The following is a 25,607-nucleotide window of genomic DNA, read 5'->3' on the forward strand; positions in this document are numbered from 1 at the left end:
AACCCAAGATGTTTCTTAACAATAGAGCTGTGATGACATTCTTCCACCTCAAGTGGTTTCCCAAACCCCTCATGGACTGAAGGGCAGTGGGGCTCAATGGACCTGAGCCAGCTGTAGTATCCATCATGGATGATGAATGGGCTGGAGTTTTATTTTACCTTCATTTAACGAGGTAAGTCAGTTAACCTCTATGGGCTACTCAACAGCCAGTGTAATCCCGTGGCGCGATATTCAAATACCTCAAAAATGCAAAAACTTCAATTTCTCAAACATATGACTATTTTACACCATTTTAAAGACAAGACTCTCGTTAATCTAACCACACTGTCCGATTTCAAAAAGGCTTTACAACGAAAGCAAAACATTAGATTATGTCAGCAGAGTACCCAGCCAGAAATAATCAGACACCCATTTTTCAAGCTAGCATATAATGTCACATAAACCCAGAAGACAGCTAAATGCAGCACTAACCTTTGATGATCTTCATCAGATGACAACCCTAGGACATTATGTTATACAATACATGCATGTTTTGTTCAATCAAGTTCATATTTATATCAAAAACCAGCTTTTTACATTAGCATGTGACTAGCATGTGACTAGCATTCCCACCGAACACTGCCGGTGAATTTACTAAATTACTCACGATAAACGTTCACAAAAAACATAACAATTATTTTAAGAATTATAGATACAGAACTCCTCTATGCACTCGATATGTCCGATTTTAAAATAGCTTTTCGGTGAAAGCACATTTTGCAATATTCTCAGTAGATAGCCCGGCATCACAGGGAACTCTGAGGAACTCTGAGGATCTGATCCAATCTCAAATCGGAAGCCCCCAGGGTAATGCACCGGAACCTCTGGATCCAGGGTAGCGAAGTTGTTTCTAGTGAGTATCCGGTCTGGGCTTACCTTCGCAAAGGAGGCCCCCATTGCCAAAGGTTGCTGTTTTCGACTTCCACGGCGAGTGACATATCTCCATAGCTGGTTGGTAGGATCGAAAACAGGAAAATCCACCAAGTCACTAGGAGCATCCTACTAACTCCATTCTCCAGGGAAGGGAGAGACCCTTTTGGGGAAGGATCCCTGCAGAGTACCAGCCAGTCGGCTGTGGAGAGCTGACACGGCGGCGACACTTCCACCAGGCCAGCGTGGCGTCTGGCTACTGGGTTAGAAGAGAAAATAAAAGTAGAAGGGCGTGGATTCCCCAGTAGCTTGTGTAGGTTCGCCACTTGTTTGCTAAGAGTAGCCACTTCGCCCCTGTAGTCCTCTGCAAGCAAACAGTTGCTACATTGAAAGTCCTGACGGTCCACATTGTCCCGGAATAAAGCAAAATTAACACAGCTCCTGCAGGCTATAGGTTAGCTAGGCTAGCTAGCTAGCAATCATCTTCCAGGCCCCAGGTCCTTTGTGGCTCAGTTGGTAGAGCATGGTGTTTGCAATGCCAGGGTTGTTGGTTCGATTCCCACGGGGGACCAGTACGGGGGAAAAAAATGTATGACTCACTACAGTAAGTCACTGGATAAGAGCGTCTGCTAAAGGACTGAAATGTAAAAATGCCTAGCTGGTCTTCCGTGTCTCTCTTCTTGACAGCAAATTCTCAACTTGTCCAACAGAGAATTACACGGCTATCAAAAACGTCAGGCCAAGATAAGCTTACACCAAACACATGCATGCCACTATTCTGCTTAATTTACATCTGACAGATATTTAACTTTTTAGTGACAGGGGGCAGTATTCGGAAATTCGGATGAATGACGTGCATGTTATTAGTAGATTTGGATAGAAAACACTCTGAAGTTTCTAAAACTGTTTGAATGATGTCTGTGAGTATAACAGAACACATATGGCAGGCAAAAACCTGAGAGAAATCCTACCAGGAAGTGGAAATCTGGATGCATGGGCTCTCTTCAAGTCGTTTCCTATTGAATACACAGTGACGTAGTAATAATTGTGCACTTCCTACGGCTTCCACTAGATGTCAACAGTCTTTTCAAAGTTGTTTGAGTCGTCTACGATGAACAGAGACCGAATGAGAAGGTGGGGAAGTTGGTGAGGCAGGGAATGACATCACTTCTTGGCGCGCGTTCATGAGGGTGGATCCTCCATTCCAAAACGTTTTTCAAGACACAGGAACCGTCCGGTTGAAATTTTACATATTTTTTCCGAAATTGTCAATACTGCCCCCTATCCTTAAGTAGCTGTAAGAGGTTATTAAGGAGTAGTATATCTATAATTCTTTCAATAACTGTTGTAAAGTTTATCAACGTTTATGATGAGTATTTTTGTAAATTGATGTGCTCATTCACCGGCGGTTTTGGTGGGAATACATTTTCTGAACATCACGCGCCAATGTAAAATGGGGTTTTTGGATATAAATATGAACTTTATCGAACAAAACATGCATGTATTTTGTAACATTGAGTCCTGGGAGTGTCATCGGATGAAGATCATCAAAGGTTAGTGATTCATTTTAGCTGTATTTCTGGTTTTTGTGACGCCTCTCCTTGCTTGGAAAATGGCTGTGTGGTTTTTCTTGTCTCGGCGCTGTCCTAACATAATCTAATGTTTTGCTTTCGCCGTGAAGCCTTTTTGAAATCGGACACTGTGGTTAGTTTAAGGAGAATCTTATCTTTAAAGTGGTATATAATACTTGTATGTTTGAGAAATTTGAATTATGAGATTTTTGTTGTTGGCTAGCGTCCCACATAGCCCATACTAGTTAACTACAGTTGCTAGTTAGATAATAATGGTTTATGATAATTACCTAACTTAGCTAAGTGTAAAATGCAGCTAGCTAGCTAATTAGATAACAAACTAGGCAGTTACCAAGGACACTCAGCTAGCTCCTTGTCATACTTTTCTGACCAACTAAACATTACCCGTCTATAGGTCTTCTAGGTTCAAAACTATATGGCTGTAGTCCGGTGCTTCATTGTCAAAAGAAACGCCCTCGCAAACTGCCATCTGGTGCAGCCAGGCAGTCAATGGCTCAGCGTTCCAAAAGTATTCACTTTAATCTATGTCAAGCCTGGACAATGTTTTATTTCATATTGTTATGGTGCTCTTGCAGCCCAGAAGTATATAATTGGTTATATCTCCAATTTACAATGTCGGAAAGTGACATATCAGATCCATACATATACACACTATTCATTATTGTTTGGGGGGGGTTTTAAAGTGAAACATAGGCTTTAATAAAAACATACACTCTTAGATAGAAAAAAAGGGTTTCTATATAGAACCTTTTGGTCAATTTCTCAACGTATTAAAAGGTAAGCAAAGTTTAGTAGGGAGCACAGTAGCAGGGTGCTCCTCCAGGGTGAGCTCTGGTGGCTCCTATTGCCCTGAAAATGGCTGTATCAAATCAAATCAAATCACATTTTATTTGTCACATACACATGGTTAGCAGATGTTAATGCGAGTGTAGCGAAATGCTTGTAGTTCTGACCATGCAGTAATATCTAACAAGTAATCTAACCTAACAATTTCACAACGACTACCATATACACACAAGTGTAAAAGAATGAATAAGAATACGTACATAAAAATATACGAATGAGCAATGACCGAATGGCATAGGCAAGATGCAGTAGATGGTATAGAGTACAGTATATACATATGAGATGAATATTGCAGGGTATGTAAACATTATATAAAGTGGCATTGTTTAAAGTGGCTAGTGATACATGTATTACATACATTTTTCATTATTAAAGTGGCTGGAGTTGAGTGAGTATGTAGGCAGCAGCCACTCGATGTTAGTGATGGCTGTTTAACAATCTGATGGCCTTGAGACAGAAGCTGTTTTTCAGTCTCTTGGACCCCGCTTTGATGCACCTGTACTGACCTCGCCTTCTGGATGATAACGGGGTGAACAGGCAGTGGCTCGGGTGGTTGTTGTTCTTGACGATCTTTTTGGCCTTCCTGTGACATCGGGTGGTGTAGGTGTCCTGGAGGGCAGGTAGTTTGCCCCCGGTGATGCGTTGTGCAGACCTCACTACCCTCTGGAGAGCCTTACAGTTATGGGCGGAGCAGTTGCCGTACCAGGCGGTGATACAGCCTGACAGGATGCTCTCGATTGTGCATCTGTAAAAGATTGTTAGTGCTTTTGGTGACAGGCCGAATTTCTTCAGTACTCCAACTTAGTCTCCTGAAGTTGAAGATGCGCTGCTGCGCCTTCTTCACCACACTGTCTGTGTGGGTGGACCATTTCAGTTTGTCCGTGATGTGTACGCCGAAGAACTTAATACTTTCCACCTTCTCCACTGCTGTCCCTTTGATGTAGATGGGGGGGGTGCTCCCTCTGCTGTTTCCTGAAGTCCACGATCATCTCCTTTGTTTTGTTGACATTGAGTGTGAGGTTATTTTCCTGACACCACACTCCGAGGGCCCTCACCTCCTCCCTGTAGGCTGTCTCGTCATTGTTGGTAATCAAGCCTACCACTGTAGTGTCGTCTACAAACTTGATGATTAAGTTGGAGGCGTGCATGGCCACGCAGTCATGGGTGAACAGGGAGTATTGGAGAGGGCTGAGAACGCACCCTTGTGGGGCCCCAGTGTTGAGGATCAGCGAAGTGGAGATGTTGTTTCCGACCCTCACCACCTGGGGCGGCCCGTCAGAAAGTCCAGGACCCAGTTGCACAGGGCGGGGTCGAGACCCAGGGTATCTAGCATGATGAAGAGCTTGGAGGGTACTATGGTGTTGAAGGCTGAGCTGTAGTCGACGAACAGCATTCTTACATAGGTATTCCTCTTGTCCAGATGGGCGTGACAGTTGCACGCTCCCTTAAAACTTGAGGCATCTGTGGCAATGTGTTGTGTGACAAAAAGGCACATTTTAGAGTGGCATTTGTTGTCCCCAACACAAGGTGCACCTGTGTAATGATCATGCTGTTTAATCAGCTATTGATATGCCACACCTGACAGGTGGATGGATTATCTTGGTAAATGAGCAATGCTCACTAACAGGGATGTAAACAAATTTGTGCCCAGATTTTGAGAGAAATACAATTTTTGTGCAGATGGAACATTTTGGGAATCTTTTATTTCAGCTCATGAAACATGGGACCAACACTTTATATGTTGCGTTTATATTTTTGTTCAGTGTATATAGTCCATCCTAAACGAGGCACATGGTATACAACATTACGAGCTAGCATGACTGGCTAACATCTTGGCTAGCAGGCTAGAAGTAGCACAAAGCACATGGAAAAGCACATGTGTGTGTGGTCCCATGTTTACAGTACCTGACTGACTGGCTGACTGACATACTGGCTGACTGAATGGCTGACTGCCTGACAGACTGGATGACTGACAGCTGACTGGCTGACTGTTTGACTGACAGACTGGCTGACTGTTTGACTGACTGCCTGACTGGCCAACAAGTAATTCCTTGTAGCCACACTCACCTCACCTTTCCCCCAGATAAGACCCAGATCACACACACACACACACACACACACACACACACACACACACATTTTGCACACTGTGTGACATGGGTCAGTAAAAGACAGCACAATAAAACAGCAGTGATGAGTCATGAGATGATGCAGTGTTTAATTAACCTTATAAGGCTTCATACAGGGGTTCCCTAGCCTTTTCTGCACAGTGCACACAACCTCAAACTGACACTAGGAAATGCAGGGGACACCATGTGTGTTCATATTCACTCAACATATTCACTCAACATATTTACTCCTGCAGGCTGTCTCAACAGATAATAATGACAAGAAAGAACATTCTAATAGTGTAAAAGGCTTAGTTGACACGTAAAGGTTGTATGTTATACTCATCTGAGGAGAGAAAATATGTTCTTAATTTGTTTGATAAGATTATAGATTTTCTCAGGGGACCACATTTGAATTACAGGTGACCTCTCATGGGGTCCCGACCCCCAAGTTTGGGAATCACTCGACTTAGTAACAAATTCATAACCACTTCATAACCACTTCATAACTCCTTTATGAGAACATTCATAACTTTGTTACTTCAACTAATAGCTAGTCTTTGTTCTGAGTGAAGTGGCTGGGCTTGATAAGTTTAAACTACATTTTAGGGTTAGTCTGTTCTGAGCTCTGCTGATGTTAGCCTTGTAATTAGAGGCACCTCTCTGTTTATATACCGCAGCGTGTACGTGTCTCTCCAGCATGTCTCACCTGCTTATTGTTGTAGCTCAGAATAGCCCAGTCACTCCCTCTCTCCTAACTCAAACACACATAGCTATTTGTGCTCATTCATGCAATCCGTAATGGGCGTTATTCTGCCATTCAAAACAGCTCTGCACCATGGTAACAGAGAGGTCTGTACGTGAACAGGAAAACAGAGGGAACGAGGGAACGAGGGAGGGAGGGAGGGAGGGAGGGAGGGAGGGAGGGACAAGGAGATTGATCCCAAATCAACTTATGTTTTTCTTTTCTTTTGTATCTTTATGTATGAATTTAGTATTTGACCTCCTCGCGGATGATGGCATGACACATGAACTGAGTTTATGAACCATAGAGATCAAACTATCTTGATGATTATGATGCTTCTTCTCTATCATTTCAACTTCCATAGTTTCGATTGGCTCCAGAATGAGATAAAGGATCATGATTAATATGCCATAAAAGAGCACGGAAAGTGACCTACGCAAGATTGCTTCATTTTCTTTTGTATCTTTATGATAGTTCCAATCCTTTCAATTCAACTCATGTCACTTTCTTCCAGATTCACTCTCAGGAGAATGTATGAGAACTATGATGCCGTGGTTTGAGGAACCTATCGGATGCTTCGGAGTTTTCCATTCCATTTTAAAATCCTACTTCGGTGATGTCATAAATAATGCATTCCATCCCTTTGTGACATCACAGAGAGAGAGACAAAGAGAGAGAATGAAATATTATAACTATGTGCTGAGGTCCTTTGTCCGAGTTATTCTCTCTCTCCCTCTGCCCTTTTACTGTGTGTCTGTGTTTGCGTACAGGACTGCTCTGTTTGTGTGAGCACATGGCAGGGGTATTGGACACGATCAGACTAGGGAATGGAAACACATAACCAAGACTGAGGACTCACCCACATACACCCACGCATGCAGGCACACACAAACACACATAAAGACATTTCTCATAACACTGAAGGACTTTATTAGTGAACCGATAGATTCCATCTATGTCCAGGATTATCGATAGCTGTATCTCTCTGTTGTTCCCTAGGAGACGCATGGCAATAAATAAGCAATAACTTAGTAGTGAAATGATTGGACGGAATGCTCAACATCACGGTCCAATCACATCTAACACAACACCAGTCAAAACAAAGCTCTGTCCTCAATAAATAAGTCAAATTAAATAAATAAACGACAAGGCAGTTCTATGCGGTTCTTCAAGACGGTTCTACGCTGGTTCTTCTATAGAACGCTCTACTGTCTGGAGTTGTAGCGTCCGTTCAGTAGATCACTCCGCTGGGCAGGAGTCGGCACAGGTTCTCCTCTGATTGTCTCGGTTCTCATGGTTCTAAATTATGGTTCCAGACCTTTAAGTTCTCTAGGGTAAGAGAAGAGAGCAAATTGTCAGTATTTAGGGTTAGGGTTAGACTTCCAGGAAAAGAAAGGCGACATGGAACAGGTATGTTAGCCAGGAGGTTAGACAGGTATGTTAGCCAGGAGGTTAGACAGGTATGTTAGCCAGGAGGTTAGACAGGTATGTTAGCCAGGAGGTTAGACAGGTATGTTAGCCAGGAGGTTAGACCCGTATGTTAGCCAGGAGGTTAGACAGGTATGTTAGCCAAGAGGTTAGCCAGGTGTGTTAGCCAGGAGGTTAGACAGGTGTGTTAGCCAGGAGGTTAGACAGGTGTGTTAGCCAGGAGGTTAGACAGGTATGTTAGCCAGGAGGTTAGTCAGGTATGTTAGCCAGGTATGTTAGCCAGGAGGTTAGCCAGGAGGTTAGCCAGGAGGTTAGCCAGGAGGTTAGCCAGGAGGTTAGCCAGGAGGTTAGACAGGAGGTTAGACAGGTATGTTAGCCAGGAGGATAGACAGGTATGTTAGCCAGGAGGTTAGACAGGTATGTTATCCAGGAGGTTAGCCAGGTATGTTAGCCAGGAGGTTAGACAGGTATGTTAGCAAGGAGGTTAGCCAGGAGGTTAGACAGGAGGTTAGCCAGGAGGTTAGACAGGTATGTTAGCCAGAAGTTTAGCCAGGAGGTTAGATAGGTATGTTAGCCAGGAGATTAGCCAGGAGGTTAGACAAGTATGTTAGCCAGGAGGTTAGACAGGTATGTTAGCCAGGAGATTAGCCAGGAGGTTAGACAGGTATGTTAGCCAGAAGTTTAGCCTGGAGATTAGATCGGTATGTTAGCCAGGAGTTGAGCCAGGAGGATAGACAGGTATGTTAGCCATGAGGTTAGCCAGAAGTTTAGCCAGGAGGTTAGAGAGGTATGTTAGCCAGGAGGTTAGCCAGGAGGTTAGCCGGGAGGTTAGACAGGAGGTTAGACAGGAGGTTAGCCAGGAGGTTAGCCAGGAGGTTAGCCAGGAGGTTAGACAGGAGGTTAGACAGGAGGTTAGACAGGAGGTTAGCCAGGTATGTTAGTCATGAGGTTAGCCAGGAGTTTAGCCAGGAGGTTAGAGAGGTATGTTAGTCAGGAGGTTAGTCAGGAGGTTAGACAGGTATGTTAGCCAGGAGGTTAGCCAGGAGGTTAGACAGGTATGTTAGCCAGGAGGTTAGACAGGTATGTTAGCCAGGAGGTTAGACAGGTATGTTAGCCAGGAGGTTAGCCAGGAGGTTAGACAGGTATGTTAGCCAGGAGGTTAGCCAGGTATGTTAGCCAGGAGGTTAGCCAGGAGGTTAGACAGGTATGTTAGCCAGGAGGTTAGACAGGTATGTTAGCCAGGAGGTTAGCCAGGAGGTTAGACAGGTATGTTAGCCAGGAGGTTAGCCAGGTATGTTAGCCAGGAGGTTAGCCAGGAGATTAGCCAGGAGGTTAGACAGGTATGTTAGCCAGGAGGTTAGACAGGTATGTTAGCCAGGAGGTTAGCCAGGAGGTTAGACAGGTATGTTAGCCAGGAGGTTAGCCAGGTATGTTAGCCAGGAGGTTAGAGAGATGGACCAGCAACCTGAGGGTCGCCAGTTTGAATCCAGGTCTAACAGGAAAATCTGGGTAAAGAATGTGAAGGCAAGACGGAGCCTTTAATTCATGTTTTAACAGACAGGTATGAGGAGAATGCTGAAAGGCCAGTTTGATTAACTGAAGGGATTTATGTGTGTGAGGTTACAGTGACTTAGAGATTCATGTGTGCGAGAGCGAGAGACCATGTGTGTGGGCAAGCGTACGTGTGTGTGTGTGTGTGTGTGTGTGTGTGTGGTTATGAGACATCACCAGTAATCCAGTCTAATACTGCATTCTTACACCTCCTCATATGACGCAATTCACACTCCCACCCACCTACTCAAACACACACACACATACACACACGCGTGTGCCTGAATGCGGTTTGTTGCAGTCTTAGCGGGTGTGTGTAGGAGGGGTGTGTGTCCTACCTGCTGATGGTCACACCGTGATGTCACAGGGTGTAGTTTTCTGGAGCTGTTCCTTCTCACTGCCGGAGGCCAGGTAGGCAACCAGGAAATTCTTATGAGTCCTGTAACTGGCAGACAGACACACAGAGAGAGAGAGAGAGAGAGAGAGAGAGAGAGAGGAGAGAGAGAGAGAGAGAGAGAGAGAGAGAGAGAGAGAGAGAGAGAGACGTTAGTTAGTTAAATCCTATGGCGTGTAATCCGTTCTGCCACAAATGGAGCTTGAATTGCACAACTGCATTCAAAGTTTGAAAAGAGACAAGTCTTTCATTCAGTTGGCTTTAGATCTCAGGGAATATTAACCACAGCATGGTTTTCATTTAACTACATAAGTCAGTTAAGAACAAATTCTTATTTACAATGATAGTCTACCAGAGAACAGTGGGTTCATTGGCTTGCTTAGGGGCAGAACAACAGATTTTTACCTTGTCAGCTCGGGGGGGGATTCGATCCATCAACCTTTCAGTTACAGTTACAACATGGGCTGGTTTCACATCCACTACACTACCACAGCATCCTATCAGGATTCAGAAATCAATTCCTCTAACTGGAGTTCTTTTCACACCGATTAGAGTCCAGTATTCCAGCACGACACAGTTCAATGTAAAATCAATTCAGATGAACATGGACTCATTATTACCCATGGCTAGTTTACATTTTGTGTAATAAAATAGGTTTCTACTGTATATGGCTCTGCTATCACTCATGTCTTTAGCAACATTGTCAAACCAATTAGTCTTAGGTAACAACATAACGTAGATTATGCAAGTTCAATCAGTAAAAGCTGGTCTGAAATGAATTGTCACTTGTCATTAATCTAGTAAACTCATATAATTCACATCGCTTCCTATCTCACTCATCAGTATAATGTTACCTCATCAGTATAATGTTACCTCATCAGTATAATCTTACCTCATCAGCATAATGTTACCTCATCAGTATAATGGTACCTCATCAGCATAATGGTACCTCATCAGTATAATGTTACCTCATCAGTATAATGTTACTTCATCAGCATAATGGTACCTCATCAGTATAATGGTACCTCATCAGCATAATGGTACCTCATCAGTATAATGTTACCTCATCAGCATAATGGTACCTCATCAGCATAATGTTATCTCATCAGCATAATGTTACCTCATCAGTATAATGTTACCTCATCAGTATAATGTTACCTCATCAGCATAATGTTACCTCATCAGCATAATGTTACCTCATCAGTATAATGTTACCTCATCAGTATAATGTTACCTCATCAGCATAATGTTACCTCATCAGTATAATGTTACCTCATCAGTGTAATGTTACCTCATCAGTATAATGTTACCTCATCAGCATAGCAGGTATCTATGGTAGTGTCTATAATGTTACCTCATCAGCATAACAGGTATCTATGGTAGTGTCTATAATGTTACCTCATCAGCATAACAGGTATCTATGGTAGTGTCTATAATGTTACCTCATCAGCATAACAGGTATCTTGGGTAGTGTCTATAATGTTACCTCATCAGCATAATAGGTATCTATGGTAGTGTCTATAATGTTACCTCATCAGCATAACAGGTATCTATGGTAGTGTCTATAATGTTACCTCATCAGCATAGCAGGTATCTATGGTAGTGTCTATAATGTTACCTCATCAGCATAACAGGTATCTATGGTAGTGTCTATAATGTTACCTCATCAGCATAACAGGTATCTATGGTAGTGTCTATAATGTTACCTCATCAGCATAGCGTCACGTCTCAGCCTATGAGCATGGCAATTCCTTCATGGTTGCTGATGAACCTATGGGCTCACTCGTGCAATAATTACTTTCCTGTCTTTCAATCAATGGGCATGAATTAAGGGGAGTATTTACACTGAGTAAATCATATATACAGAGTATACAACACATTAAGAACATCTGCTCTTTCCATGACACAGACTGACCAGGTGAATCCAGGTGAAAGCTATGATCCCTTATTGCTGTCACCTGTTAAATCCACTTCAATCAGTGTAGATGAAGGGGAGCAGACAGGTCAAAGCAGGATTTTTAAGCCTTGAGACATGGATTGTGTATGTGTGCCATTCAGAGGGTGAGTGGGCAAGACAAAATATTTAAGTGCCTTTGAACAGGGTATGGTAGTAGGTGCCAGGTGCACCGATTTGTGTCAAGAACTGCAATGCTGCTGGGTTTTTCACGCTTGAAGGGTGGGGTTGGTGTGTATACACTATATTTACAAAAGTATGTGAACACCCCTTCAAATTAAGGTTTGTTCCCCGGTAGGCCATCATTTTAAATAAGAATTTGTTCTTAACTGACTTGCCTAGTTAAATAAAGGTTAAATACTTTTTTTAAATTTTTTTTCTTCAACCACACCCGTTGCTGACAGGTGTATAAAATCGAGCACACAGTCATGCAATCTCCATAGACAAACATTGGCAGTAGAATGGACTTACTGAACAGCTCAGTGACTTTCAACGTGGCACCATCATAGGATGCCACCTTTCCAACAAGTCAGTTTGTCACATTTTTTGCCCTGCTAGAGCTGCCCTGGTCAACTGTAAGTGCTGTTATTGTGAAGTGGAAACGTTTAAGAGAAACAACGTCTCACCCGTGAAGTGGTAGGCCACACAAGCTCACAGATTGGGACCGCCGAGTGTCCTTGGTTGCAACACTCACTACCGAGTTCCAAACTGCCTCTGGAAGCAACTTCAGCACAGTAACTGTTTGTTGAGAGCTTCATGAAATGGGTTTCCATGGCCAAGCAGCCGCACACAAGCCTAAGATCACAATGTGCAATGGCAAGCGTCAGCTGGAGTGGTGTAAAGCTCGCTGCCATTGGACTCTGGAGGAGTGAAAATGCGTTCTCTGGAGTGATGAATCATGCTTCACCATCCTGCAGTCCGACAGACGAATCTGGGTTTGGCGGATGCCAGGAGAACGCTACCTGCCCCAATGCATAGTGCCAACTGTAAAGTTTGGTGGAGGAGGAATAATGGTCTGGGTCTGTTTTTCATGGTTCGGGCCCCTTAGTTCCAGTGAAGGGAAATCTTAACGCTACAGCACACAATGACATTCTAGACAATTCTGTGCTTCCAACTTTGTGGCAACAGTTTGGGGAAGGCCCTTTCCTGTTTCAGCATGACAATGCCCCAATGCACTAAGTGGTTTGTCGAGATCAGTGTGGTAGAACTTGACTGGTCTGCACAGAGCCCTGACCTCAACTCCATCGAACATCTTTGGGATGAATTGGAACGCCGACTGAGAGCCAGGCCTAATCACCCAACATCAGTGCCTGACCTCACTAATGCTCTTGTGGCTGAATGGATGCAAATCCCTGCAACAATGTTCCAACATCTAGTGGAAAGCCTTCCCAGAAGAGTGGAGGCTGTTATAGCAGCAAAAGGGTGGACCAACTCCATATTAATGCCCATGATTTTGGAATGAGATGTTTGACGAGCAGGTGTCCACATACTTTTTGTCATGTAGTGTATGTCAACTCAAACCTTGTGGCAAAATTCCTCAGAGACGAGGCCTACCCCAAACGATGCAATACAATTCCAGATTGTACTCATGTCTCTATTGTCATTAAGTTAAGCCTGTACTCGATTGAACTGTGTACGGCTCTGCTATCAATCACGTCGTTAGCAGCATCGTCAGACTAATTAGTCTCAGGTAACATTGTGGACGATATAGCGCTTGCTCCTCGTTGCCACGGCAACAATCAGAGCAAACAAACAAATTGATTTATAGTTTTGATAAACACACTGTGTCAAACGTGTTAAGTTTGATTGAATAGCACAGTCGATAACAGAATACCAGTCATTAAAAATAGAACTTTAAAATATGAACTAGCACCAGAACATTTGTCAGGCACAAGTCATGTAATCAGAGCAAGCAGTACTGTATAATGTATACGTTTACCCAGGATGTGACCAGACCGCTGCCCCTCTGCTATCTGAACCAGACCACTGCTCTCTCCTGTCTGAACCAGACCACTGCCCCTCTGCTATCTGAACCAGACCACTGCCCTCTGCTATCTGAACCAGACCACTGCTCTCTCCTGTCTGAACCAGACCACTGCCCTTCTGCTATCTGAACCAGACCACTGCCCCTCTGCTATCTGAACCAGACCACTGCTCTCTCCTGTCTGAACCAGACCACTGCTCCTCTCCTATCTGAACCAGACCACTGCCCCTCTGCTATCTGAACCAGACCACTGCCCCTCTCCTGTCTGAACCAGACCACTGCCCCTCTCCTATCTGAACCAGACCACTGCCCCTCTCCTGTCTGAACCAGACCACTGCCCCTCTCCTATCTGAACCAGACCACTGCCCTCTCCTGTCTGAACCAGACCACTGCCCCTCTCCTGTCTGAACCAGACCACTGCCCCTCTCCTGTCTGAACCAGACCACTGCCCCTCTCCTGTCTGAACCAGACCACTGCTCTCTCCTGTCTGAACCAGACCACTGCCCCTCTGCTATCTGAACCAGACCACTGCCCCTCTGCTATCTGAACCAGACCACTGCTCCTCTCCTGTCTGAACCAGACCACTGCCCCTCTCCTGTCTGAACCAGACCACTGCTCCTCTCCTATCTGAACCAGACCACTGCTCTCTCCTGTCTGAACCAGACCACTGCCCCTCTGCTATCTGAACCAGACCACTGCCCCTCTCCTGTCTGAACCAGACCACTGCCCCTCTCCTGTCTGAACCAGACCACTGCCCCTCTCCTGTCTGAACCAGACCACTGCCCTCTCCTGTCTGAACCAGACCACTGCCCCTCTGCTATCTGAACCAGACCACTGCTCTCTCCTGTCTGAACCAGACCACTGCCCCTCTGCTATCTGAACCAGACCACTGCCCCTCTCCTGTCTGAACCAGACCACTGCCCCTCTCCTGTCTGAACCAGACCACTGCCCCTCTCCTGTCTGAACCAGACCACTGCCCCTCTCCTGTCTGAACCAGACCACTGCCCCTCTCCTGTCTGAACCAGACCACTGCCCCTCTCCTGTCTGAACCAGACCACTGCCCTTCTGCTATCTGAACCAGACCACTGCCCCTCTCCTATCTGAACCAGACCACTGCTCCTCTCCTGTCTGAACCAGACCACTGCCCCTCTGCTATCTGAACCAGACCACTGCCCTCGCTATCTGAACCAGACCACTGCCCCTCTCCTGTCTGAACCAGACCACTGCTCTCTCCTATCTGAACCAGACCACTGCTCTCTCCTATCTGAACCAGACCACTGCCCTCTCCTGTCTGAACCAGACCACTGCCCCTCTCCTGTCTGAACCAGACCACTGCCCCTCTCCTGTCTGAACCAGACCACTGCCCCTCTCCTGTCTGAACCAGACCACTGCCCCTCTGCTATCTGAACAGTACAAACTGCAGGCCATTATAAGGAATCCCAGGCCCATGTTTTATACCTGCTCTGACTTGCACTTTGTCCCTCATTTAGACATTTCTAGTAAATTACATAATGGGGTTACTGATTGATAAGGTGTGTGTGTGTGTGTGTGTGTGTGTGTGTGTGTGTGTGTGTGTGTGTGTGTGTGTGTGTGTGTGTGTGTGTGTGTGTGTGTGTGTGTGCTGAGTCTACCTTTGTGTTCATCAGGCTATGTCCTAAGTAAATATATGAATTCTTATAGTATTAAAAGGTATTGCCTTGATATAGTCATGAGCAATATCAAGGCATATATCATCGTGGGCGAGGGGGTCTATAAGGGCTTGTTGGGGTTGTGTGCAGGGGTTTTAATGACGCGCTACGTTGACTTAAGCGCCGTTTTGGAGTGTTCGTGTCACTACCATTGTGTTAAAGGTGTGTTATGGTCGTACTCGTGTTGTGTCAACATTGTGTTAATGTTGTGTTATGGTTGCATCGTGAACAGTATTTTTGGATTGAGTTAACGTCGTGTCATTGTTACTTATTGTGCACAGGTCATGAGCAGTTTGGTTGGGTTGTGTTATGGCAGTTATGGTTATATTAACATTGTGTTGTATAAACATTGTGCTATGGTTGTACAAACATTGCGTTATGGTCGTATTAACATTGTATTAACGTTGTATTAACGTTTCGTTATGGTTGAATACACATTGTGTTACGGTTGTGTTAACGTTGTGTTATGGTTGTGTTAACGTTGTGTTATGGTTGTATTAGGTATATACTCACTGTGTGTAGTTCATGTGCAGTACGGTTGGGTTGCATTATGGTTGTGTTATGGTTATATTAACGTTGTATTATGGTTGTGTTATGGTTATTAACGTTGTGTTATGGTTGTATTAGGTATATACTCACTGTCGTGTAGTTCATGTGCAGTACGGTTGGGTTGTATTATGGTTGTGTTATGGTTATATTAACGTTGCATTATGGTTGTATTATGGTTATATTAACGTTGCATTATGGTTGTGTTAAGCTTTACTACAAGCTCTACGGAGATGCAGGATTTAGAGTGTAGTGCGGCGTTGCAACGCCGTTTTTCGTCACCGGCATTCAACATATTTTTATACTACCTTAATATTGAGACATGCAGTATAATTCCTTCCGCAGCCCTGGGGTTAGTGTTGTCACCCGCTTCCTTGATCTGGTCTATAGGCTATTTACCAATGTAGCCTATTTTTCATTGATAGCCTAATATAATCTCAGCAACTGTTCAAAGAGTAACAAACAACAATTATCCACCCAAAAAAGGTATTTTGTTTTGAAGTAATAACTACTGATTCCAGGCTATTGTGAAATGGTAGAACCTGCTATAGCCAACTAGCTAGCAATGTGCTATTTTTCTCTGTGACCAAGACATGAGGACGTTCTATTTTATTTTAGCTGATATGGGAATTAATACAGCAGCGTTATCAAACTGGAAGGATGTTTTAGGATACACTGTTAAAGTATAACAATATTTGCCATGGGCATATCTTTTTTTTAATAAATCTGAATTATTTAAGATGAAGATGTGGGAAGCTAAAAAGGCTAGCTAGCTTGCCATGTTTTTAACCAGGCTAAAGGCAGCTATCCAGGCTGTCGGCTTGCTATGTTTTTAACCAGGCTTAAGGCAGCTATTCAGGCTGTCAGCTAGCTATGTTTTTAAACCAGGCTTAAGGCAGCTATTCAGGCTGTCAGCTTGCTATGTTTTTAGCCAGGCCAAAGGCAGCTATCTAGGCTAATGGCAGCTAGCCAGGCTAAAGGCAGCTATCCAGGCTGCCAGCTTGCTATGTTTTTAACCAGGCTAATGGCAGCTATCCAGGCTAATGGCAGCTATCCAGGCTAAAGGCAGCTATCCAGGCTGTCAGCTTGCTATGTTTTTAGCCAGGCTAAAGACAGCTATCCAGGCTGTCAGCTTGCTATGTTTTTAACCAGGCTAAAGGCAGCTATCTAGGCTAATGGCAGCTAGCCAGGCCAAAGGCAGCTATCCAGGCTGTCAGCTTGCTATGTTTTTAACCAGGCTAAAGGCAGCTATCCAGGCTGCCAGCTTGCTATGTTTTTAACCAGGCTTAAGGCAGCTATCCAGGCTGCCAGCTTGCTATGTTTTTAACCAGGCTTAAGGCAGCTATCCAGGCTGCCAGCTTGCCATGTTTTTAACCAGGCCAAAGGCAGCTATCCAGGCTGTCAGCTTGCTATGTTTTTAACCAGGCTAATGGCAGCTATCCAGGGTAATGGCAGCTATCCAGGCTAAAGGCAGCTATCCAGGCTGTCAGCTTGCTATGTTTTTAACCAGGCTAAAGACAGCTATCCAGGCTGTCAGCTTGCTATGTTTTTAACCAGGCTAAAGGCAGCTATCCAGGCTGCCAGCTTGCTATTTTTTTAACCAGGCTAAAGACAGCTATCCAGGCTGTCAGCTTGCTATGTTTTTAACCAGGCTTAAGGCAGCTATCCAGGCTGTCAGCTTGCTATGTTTTTAACCAGGCTAAAGGCAGCTATCCAGGCTGTCAGCTAGCTATGTTTTTAACCAGGCTTAAGGCAGCTATCCAGGCTGTCAGCTAGCTATGTTTTTAACCAGGCTTAAGGCAGCTATCCAGGCTGTCAGCTTGCTATGTTTTTAACCAGGCTAAAGGCAGCTATCCAGGCTGTCAGCTTGCTATGTTTTTAACCAGGCTTAAGACAGCTATCCAGGCTGTCAGCTTGCTATGTTTTTAACCAGGCTAAAGGCAGCTATCCAGGCTGTCAGCTTGCTATGTTTTTAACCAGGCTAAAGGCAGCTATCCAGGCTGTCAGCTTGCTATGTTTTTAACCAGGCTTAAGGCAGCTATCCAGGCTGCCAGCTTGCCATGTTTTTAACCAGGCCAAAGGCAGCTATCCAGGCTGTCAGCTTGCTATGTTTTTAACCAGGCTAATGGCAGCTATCCAGGGTAATGGCAGCTATCCAGGCTAAAGGCAGCTATCCAGGGTAATGGCAGCTAGCCAGGGTAAAGGCAGCTATCCAGGCTGTCAGCTTGCTATGTTTTTAACCAGGCTAAAGGCAGCTATCCAGGCTGTCAGCTAGCTATGTTTTTAACCAGGCTTAAGGTAGCTATCCAGGCTGTCAGCTAGCTATGTTTTTAACCAGGCTTAAGGCAGCTATCCAGGCTGTCAGCTTGCTATGTTTTTAACCAGGCTAAAGGCAGCTATCCAGGCTGTCAGCTTGCTATGTTTTTAACCAGGCTTAAGACAGCTATCCAGGCTGTCAGCTTGCTATGTTTTTAACCAGGCTAAAGGCAGCTATCCAGGCTGTCAGCTTGCTATGTTTTTAACCAGGCTAAAGGCAGCTATCCAGGCTGTCAGCTTGCCATGTTTTTAACCAGGCTAATTGCAGCTATCCAGGCTGTCAGCTTGCTATGTTTTTAACCAGGCTAAAGGCAGCTATCCAGGCTGTCAGCTTGCTATGTTTTTAACCAGGCTAATGGCAGCTATCCAGGCTGTCAGCTTGCTATGTTTTTAACCAGGCTAATGGCAGCTATCCAGGCTGTCAGCTTGCTATGTTTTTAACCAGGCTAAAGGCAGCTATCCAGGCTGTCAGCTTGCTATGTTTTTAACCAGGCTAATGGCAGCTATCCAGGCTGTCAGCTTGCTATGTTTTTAACCAGGCTAATGGCAGCTATCCAGGCTGTCAGCTTGCTATGTTTTTAACTAGGCTAAAGGCAGCTATCCAGGCTGTCAGCTTGCTATGTTTTTAACCAGGCTTAAGGCAGCTATCCAGGCTATCAGCTTGCTATGTTTTTAACCAGGCTTAAGGCAGCTATCCAGGCTGTCAGCTTGCTATGTTTTTAACCAGGCTTAAGGCAGCTATCCAGGCTGCCAGCTTGCCATGTTTTTAACCAGGCCAAAGGCGGCTGTCAGCTTGCTATGTTTTTAACCAGGCTTAAGACAGCTATCCAGGCTGTCATCTTGCTATGTTTTTAACCAGGCTAAAGGCAGCTATCCAGGCTGTCAGCTTGCTATGTTTTTAACCAGGCTAAAGGCAGCTATCCAGGCTGTCAGCTTGCCATGTTTTTAACCAGGCTAATGGCAGCTATCCAGGCTGTCAGCTTGCTATGTTTTTAACCAGGCTAATGGCAGCTATCCAGGCTGTCAGCTTGCTATGTTTTTAACCAGGCTTAAGGCAGCTATCCAGGCTGTCAGCTTGCTATGTTTTTAACCAGGCTAAAGGCAGCTATCCAGGCTGCCAGCTAGCTACTACTAGCAAGGGAAGACTTCTTGATGAGGTTTAACGGCTGTTGGCATCCAATAAATGTGGCATTACTGCCACCAACTAGACTGGAGTATAACTACCTTATGCTTTGCTTGAAAAAAGTCAAATTAATCAACAAATACCCTGCCATCTAACCCTATACTCATTAAAAACACTATTTAAACCTATCTAGTCCTACCTCAGGACAAGATCCTGAAAGGACGAGACGGGACATCAACACTCATATCTCGTACACCCAAATATTTCTCAGCGGCTGCCACCACAACCTCTATTTTCTGCGACTTTACGTTCCATCCCAGCAGTACATTTACTCACCATTGCTATGAACGCCAACAACATCAAAAATAATCTTATTGAAGCGTACAGTATATCACTCGTCGGCCAATCCCTCTGTACTGATAGAGATCTATTACTCACACCACTCCTCTCATGTTCCCTCCCTGTCTTGACCAATCTTCCTCTACTTTCTTCACTGCCTCAGAATACAACACCCTCTGTTCTACTCTAACCCCGGTAACCTCAACGTGCTTCTCTCTCGCACCGGATCCTTCTGATTCCCAGCCCCATGGGCACCCCTACAATTAACACATATCACCTAGCCCAAATGCTACACATCAGGGGTGGCAGGTAGCCTAGTGGTTAGAGTGTTGGACTTGTAACCCGAAAGGTTGCAAGATTGAATCCCTGATCTGACAAGGTAAAAATCTGTCTTTCTGCCCCTGAACAAGGCAGTTAACCCCACTGTTCCTAGATTGTCATTCCCACTGTTCCCCAGTAGGCTGTCATTGAAAATAAGAATTTGTTCTTAACTGACTTTTCTAGGTAAATAAAGGAAAAAATAAATACATTCCTTTGTCTCATGTTCTTCTGAACACTTCTCATACCCAGAAACCACCTTCCTATATACACTGCTGCCACATGCCCATAAGCTTGACACCTGTAGCAACGTAATGTATTTGGCACATAAGCTCGTACAGAATAGCTGAAATATCCTAACATCATTTTGTCAGGCAGAGAGTCAACATCAAAACTTAAAAGAACAAGACAATGACTCTTCTGTTTCTCCACTCTGCCACCCTGTCTGCCATTTCCTTTTAAAAAGAAAATCACTGGAGTTCATTCCACCAGCTCTATCAGAGATCTGTATATGATGAAAGGGAAGGCTTCCTTGCTTTGTGTGTATGTGTGTGTATGTTTGGGTTGTGTTATGGTTTTATTAACGTTGTGTTATGGCTGTGTTATGGTTGTGTTATGGTTTTATTAACGTTGTGTTATGGTTGTGTTATGGCTGTGTTATGGCTGTGTAATGGTTTTATTAATGTTGTCTTATGGTTTGTGTAATGGTTTTATTAACGTTGTGTTATGGTTTTTATTAATGTTGTGTTATGGTTGTGTTATGGTTGTATTAATGTTGTGTTATGGCTGTGTTATGGCTGTGTAATGGTTGTATTAATGTTGTGTTATGGTTGTGTTATGGTTTTATTAACGTTGTATTAATGTTGTGTTATGGCTGTGTTATGGCTGTGTAATGGTTGTATTAATGTTGTGTTATGGTTGTATTCATGTTGTGTAATGGTTGTATTAATGTTGTGTTATGGTTTTGTTAATGTTGTGTTATGGTTGTGTTAATGTTGTGTTATGGTTGTATTAGGTCTATACTCACTGTGTGCAGGTCATGAGCAGTATGGCGAGGCAGCTGATGCTGGAGAGGACCACAGCTATGATGACCAGGACAGTCTGAACCACCTCAGCGATGCTTCTCTCCTCATCTTCATCCGTCCTTGTAGGTAGGAGCAGGATGCCACAGCGCTCACCATCGTAACCCTTCTCACAGCTGCAGGGGAGAGGATAAATCAATTCATCAATCAGCTAATATATCAATCAATAAATCAAAACACAAGTCAGTTAGTCAACCAAACAGTTAATGAATCAATGAATTGGTCTATCTATCCAATCGATCCTTTCCATCCATCGGCACACACACACACACACACACACACACACACACACACACACACACACACACACACACACACACACACACACACACACAGTACTAAAAGTAGATTTGTGTTGTACTCACACACACACTGGCTCTCTCAGGTCCGCCATGTACTTGCAGCTTCCATGGATACAATATGCCTGGTGAGAGGAGCTACAAGGGTCCTCTGTAACACGTTCTGACGTCTGGTGTGGGTGGTCGGCCGTGAACTCCAACGTGTGTCCTGATGTGTGTTCAGGGTTGAAGGCCGTGGTGCTTTTGCTATTGTTCTTGTTCTTCCTCTTTCCTGGATTCACTTTTCCTTTCTGACCTTTCCCCTTTTCTTTTCTGTTCTTACTGTGACGCACCACTGCTGGGAAACGAGATAAGTTATTTTCATTTTCTGATTATTAGAGACAGATGGAGACAGATGGAGACAGATGGAGACAGATGGAGATAGATGGAGACAGATGGAGACAGATGGAGATAGATGGAGACAGATGGAGACAGATGGAGACAGATGGAGACAGATGGAGATAGATGGAGACAGATGGAGACAGATGGAGACAGATGGAGACATATGGAGACAGAAATAGACAGATGGAGACAGATGGAGACATATGGAGACAGAAATAGATATATGGAGACAGATGGGGACAGATGGAGATACAGTGTATTCTGAAAGTATTCAGACCCCTTGACGTTTTCCACATTTTGTTACGTTACAGCCTTATTCTAAAATTGATTAAATAGTTGTTTTCCCTCATCAATCTACACACAATACCCCATAATGACATCACAATACCCCATAATGACATCACAATACCCCATAATGACATCACAATACCCCATAATGACAAAGCAAAAACAGTTTTTTTTACTAATAAAAATAAATAAATACTAAAAAATCACATTTACATAAGTATTCAAGCCCTTTACTCAGTACTTTGTTGAAGCACCTTTGGCAGCGATTACAGCCTTGAGTCTTCTTGGGTATGACGCTACAAGCTTGGCACACCTGTATTTGGGGAGTTTCTCCCATTCTTCTCTGCAGATCATGTCAAGCTCTGTCAGGTTGGATGGGGAGCGTCGCTGCACAGCTATTTTCAGGTCTCTCCAGAGATGTTCGATCAGGTTCAAGTCCGGGCTCTGGCTGCTCCACTCAATGACATTCAGAGACTTGCCCAAAAGCCACTCCTGCATTGTCTTGGTTGTGTGCTTAGGGTCACTGTCCTGTTGGAAAGTGAACCTTATTTCCTATCTGTCCACATCGGGTTCTTGGTCACCTCCCTGACCAAGGCCCTTCTCCCCCAATTGCTCTGTTTGGTCGGGCGGCCAGCTCTAGTAAGAGTCTTGGTGGTTCCAAACTTCTTCCATTTAAGAATGATGGAGGCCACTGTGTTCTTGGTGACCTTCAATGCTGCAGAAATGTTTTGGTACCCTTCCCCAGATCTGTGCCTCAACACAGTCCTGTCTCGGAGCTCTACAGGCAATTCCTTCGACTTCATGGCTTGGTGTTTGCTCTGACATGCACTGTCAACTGTGAGACCTTATATAGACAGGTATCATAATTTTGTAATTATGGGGTGTTGTGTGTAGATTGAGGGGGCTAGGGGTTAGGGGCTTGGGAGTACTAGGGGGTAGGGGGTGAGGGGCAAAGGCTTAGGTGCGAGGGGGTACTAGGGACCAGGGGGTAAGGGGTAAGGGGTAAGGGGTTAGGGGTGAGGGATTGTCTGACAGTCCTACCTTTGGGTGAACCATCTGTAGGTGTACCTCCTGACATATCTTCATCCAGTTCCTCCTCATCCTCATCACCCAGAGAGCTCTGCAGCCCCTCCCCTTCCCCCAAGGCTGACGCATCTGTCACATGGCTCAGCTCTGACGATAACGTCACCGCGGATCCCAGGACACCTAAAGCGCAAACAACTACAACCAGACCACACCAGTCAAACACAGAGCACTGAAAACTACAACCAGACCACACCAGTCAAACACAGAGCACTGAAAACTACAACCAGACCACACCAGTCAAACACAGAGCACTGAAAACTACAACCAGACCACACCAGTCAAACACAGAGCACTGAAAACTACAACCAGACCACACCAGTCAAACACAGAGCACTGAAAACTACAACCAGACCACACCAGTCAAACACAGAGTACTGAAAACTACAACCAGACCACACCAGTCAAACACAGAGCACTGAAAACTACAACCAGAACACACCAATCATAAATATCAATCAGGACTGCAAACAGACCAAACTGGTCACACACAGAGCAGTGCAGACTACAACCCAGTAGTACACACAGAATACTAGAGCACTCAATACTTCAATAAGATTAGCATATGGTACATCACACAGCTGGTTTCTGACAAGTCATAACAGGTTGTGAAACATCTCTCTCTCTCTCTGGTCTCTCTCTCTGTCTCTCTCTCTCTCTCTCTCTCTCTGTCTCTCTCTCTGTCTCTCTCTCTCTCTCTGTCTCTCTCTCTGTCTCTCTCTCTCTCTCTCTCTCTCTCTCTCTCTCTCTCTGTCTCTCTCTCTCTTCTGTCTCTCTCTCTGTCTCTCTCTCTCTCTCTCTCTGTCTCTCTCTCTCTCTCTCTCTCTCTCTCTCTCTCTCTCTCTCTCTGTCTCTCTCTCTGTCTCTCTCTCTGTCTCTCTCTCTGTCTCTCTGTCTCTCTCTCTCTCTCTCTCTCTCTCTCTCTGTCTCTCTCTCTGTCTCTCTCTCTCTCTCTAAAGTGAACAGTAAACATTACACTCTCACAAGTTTCAAATGAATAGACACATTTAAAAATGTAATGTTATGACTATTTACAGTGTTATAATGATGGGCAATTAATTAACAGTCTCTCTCATCTCATCTCATATAGTGAACAAAAACAAAGTAACAGGGCACTCACCACCATGTGACCTACTGTCTGTGTGTATCTATCACCACCATGTGACCTACTGTCTGTGTGTATCTATCACCACCATGTGACCTACTGTCTGTGTGTATCTATCACCACCATGTGACCTACTGTCTGTGTGTATCTATCACCACCATGTGACCTACTGTCTGTGTGTATCTATCACCACCATGTGACCTACTGTCTGTGTGTATCTATCACCACCATGTGACCTACTGTCTGTGTGTATCTATCACCACCATGTGACCTACTGTCTGTGTGTATGTACTGATAGATACACACAGACACACTACATGTTCATGTTTTTAAATGTATGTAAATTGTAAAGTCTTTTTTCTGTAATGTATTTTTTTGTTACGTGTCGGACCCAAGTAAGACTAACTGCCGCTATTGGCGTCGGATAATAGGGATTCTAATAAATCCTAAATATCTATCTCTCCACTCCATCATCCCTGTAGACTACTACCCTCTAAACACATCTCTCTGCCTGTCTGTCCCCTGTAGACTACTACCCTCTAAACACATCTCTCTGCCTGTCTGTCCCCTGTAGACTACTACCCTCTAAACACATCTCTCTGCCTGTCTGTCCCCTGTAGACTACTACCCTCTAAACACATCTCTCTGCCTGTCTGTCCCCTGTAGACTACTACCCTCTAAACACATAAACACATCTCTCTGCCTGTCTGTCCCCTGTAGACTACTACCCTCTAAACACATCTCTCTGCCTGTCTGTCCCCTGTAGACTACTACCCTCTAAACACATCTCTCTGCCTGTCTGTCCCTGAAGGCTACTACCCTCTAAACACATAAACACATCTCTCTGCCTGTCTGTCCCCTGTAGACTACTACCCTCTAAACACATCTCTCTGCCTGTCTGTCCCTGTAGGCTACTACCCTCTAAACACATAAACACATCTCTCTGCCTGTCTGTCCCCTGTAGACTACTACCCTCTAAACACATCTCTCTGCCTGTCTGTCCCCTGTAGACTACTACCCTCTAAACACATCTCTCTGCCTGTCTGTCCCCTGTAGACTACTACCCTCTAAACACATCTCTCTGCCTGTCTGTCCCCTGTAGGCTACTTCCCAACACAAACACATCAAATGATTGTACAAGCCCAGACTACTTACCCAAACACAGCAGAGAGGAGAGGATGAGAGTGTTCATGTCCTAATATTGTGTGTATTCTGCTCTGAGTGTGACTAGTCCTGCTCTGTCTCTGCTTCCTCTTCAGCGGTTGGGTGGCGGCTTTTATAGACAACGCCTCAGTAGACGGGGTGTGTGTGTGTGTGTGTGTGTGTGTGTGTGTGTGTGTGTGTGTGTGTGTGTGTGTGTGTGTGTGTGTGTGTGTGTGTGTGTGTGTGTGTGTGTGTGTGTGTGTGTGTGTGTGTGTCAGTAGTGTAATGATTAACTTGCCCAGCCTTGGGGGATGTATTTATGCATGTCACGTTCTTATATTCTTTGACACTTCTGTCGATAATAATAATGAGTAAGATCCTCACA

General features: G+C 44.6%; 1 protein-coding gene across 2 annotated transcripts; it reads right to left on the minus strand.

The window, feature by feature from the left end:
- Positions 1 to 7,106: 7,106 nt before the first annotated feature.
- areg (amphiregulin) lies at positions 7,107 to 25,362 on the minus strand. 2 transcript variants are annotated; one of them, XM_014143466.2, is made up of 6 exons: positions 25,235 to 25,362; positions 22,933 to 23,112; positions 21,289 to 21,556; positions 20,869 to 21,039; positions 9,518 to 9,624; positions 7,107 to 7,529 (listed from the first exon to the last, which is right to left on the minus strand). In XM_014143466.2, the coding sequence occupies exons 1-5, from the start codon at positions 25,269 to 25,271 to the stop codon at positions 9,528 to 9,530; spliced, it is 753 nt and encodes a 250-aa protein (XP_013998941.1). In that variant the 5' UTR covers positions 25,272 to 25,362; the 3' UTR covers positions 7,107 to 7,529; positions 9,518 to 9,527.
- Positions 25,363 to 25,607: the final 245 nt, after the last annotated feature.

Source organism: Salmo salar, chromosome ssa15 (assembly GCF_905237065.1).
Source record: "Salmo salar chromosome ssa15, Ssal_v3.1, whole genome shotgun sequence".
Lineage (NCBI taxonomy): Eukaryota > Metazoa > Chordata > Actinopteri > Salmoniformes > Salmonidae > Salmo > Salmo salar.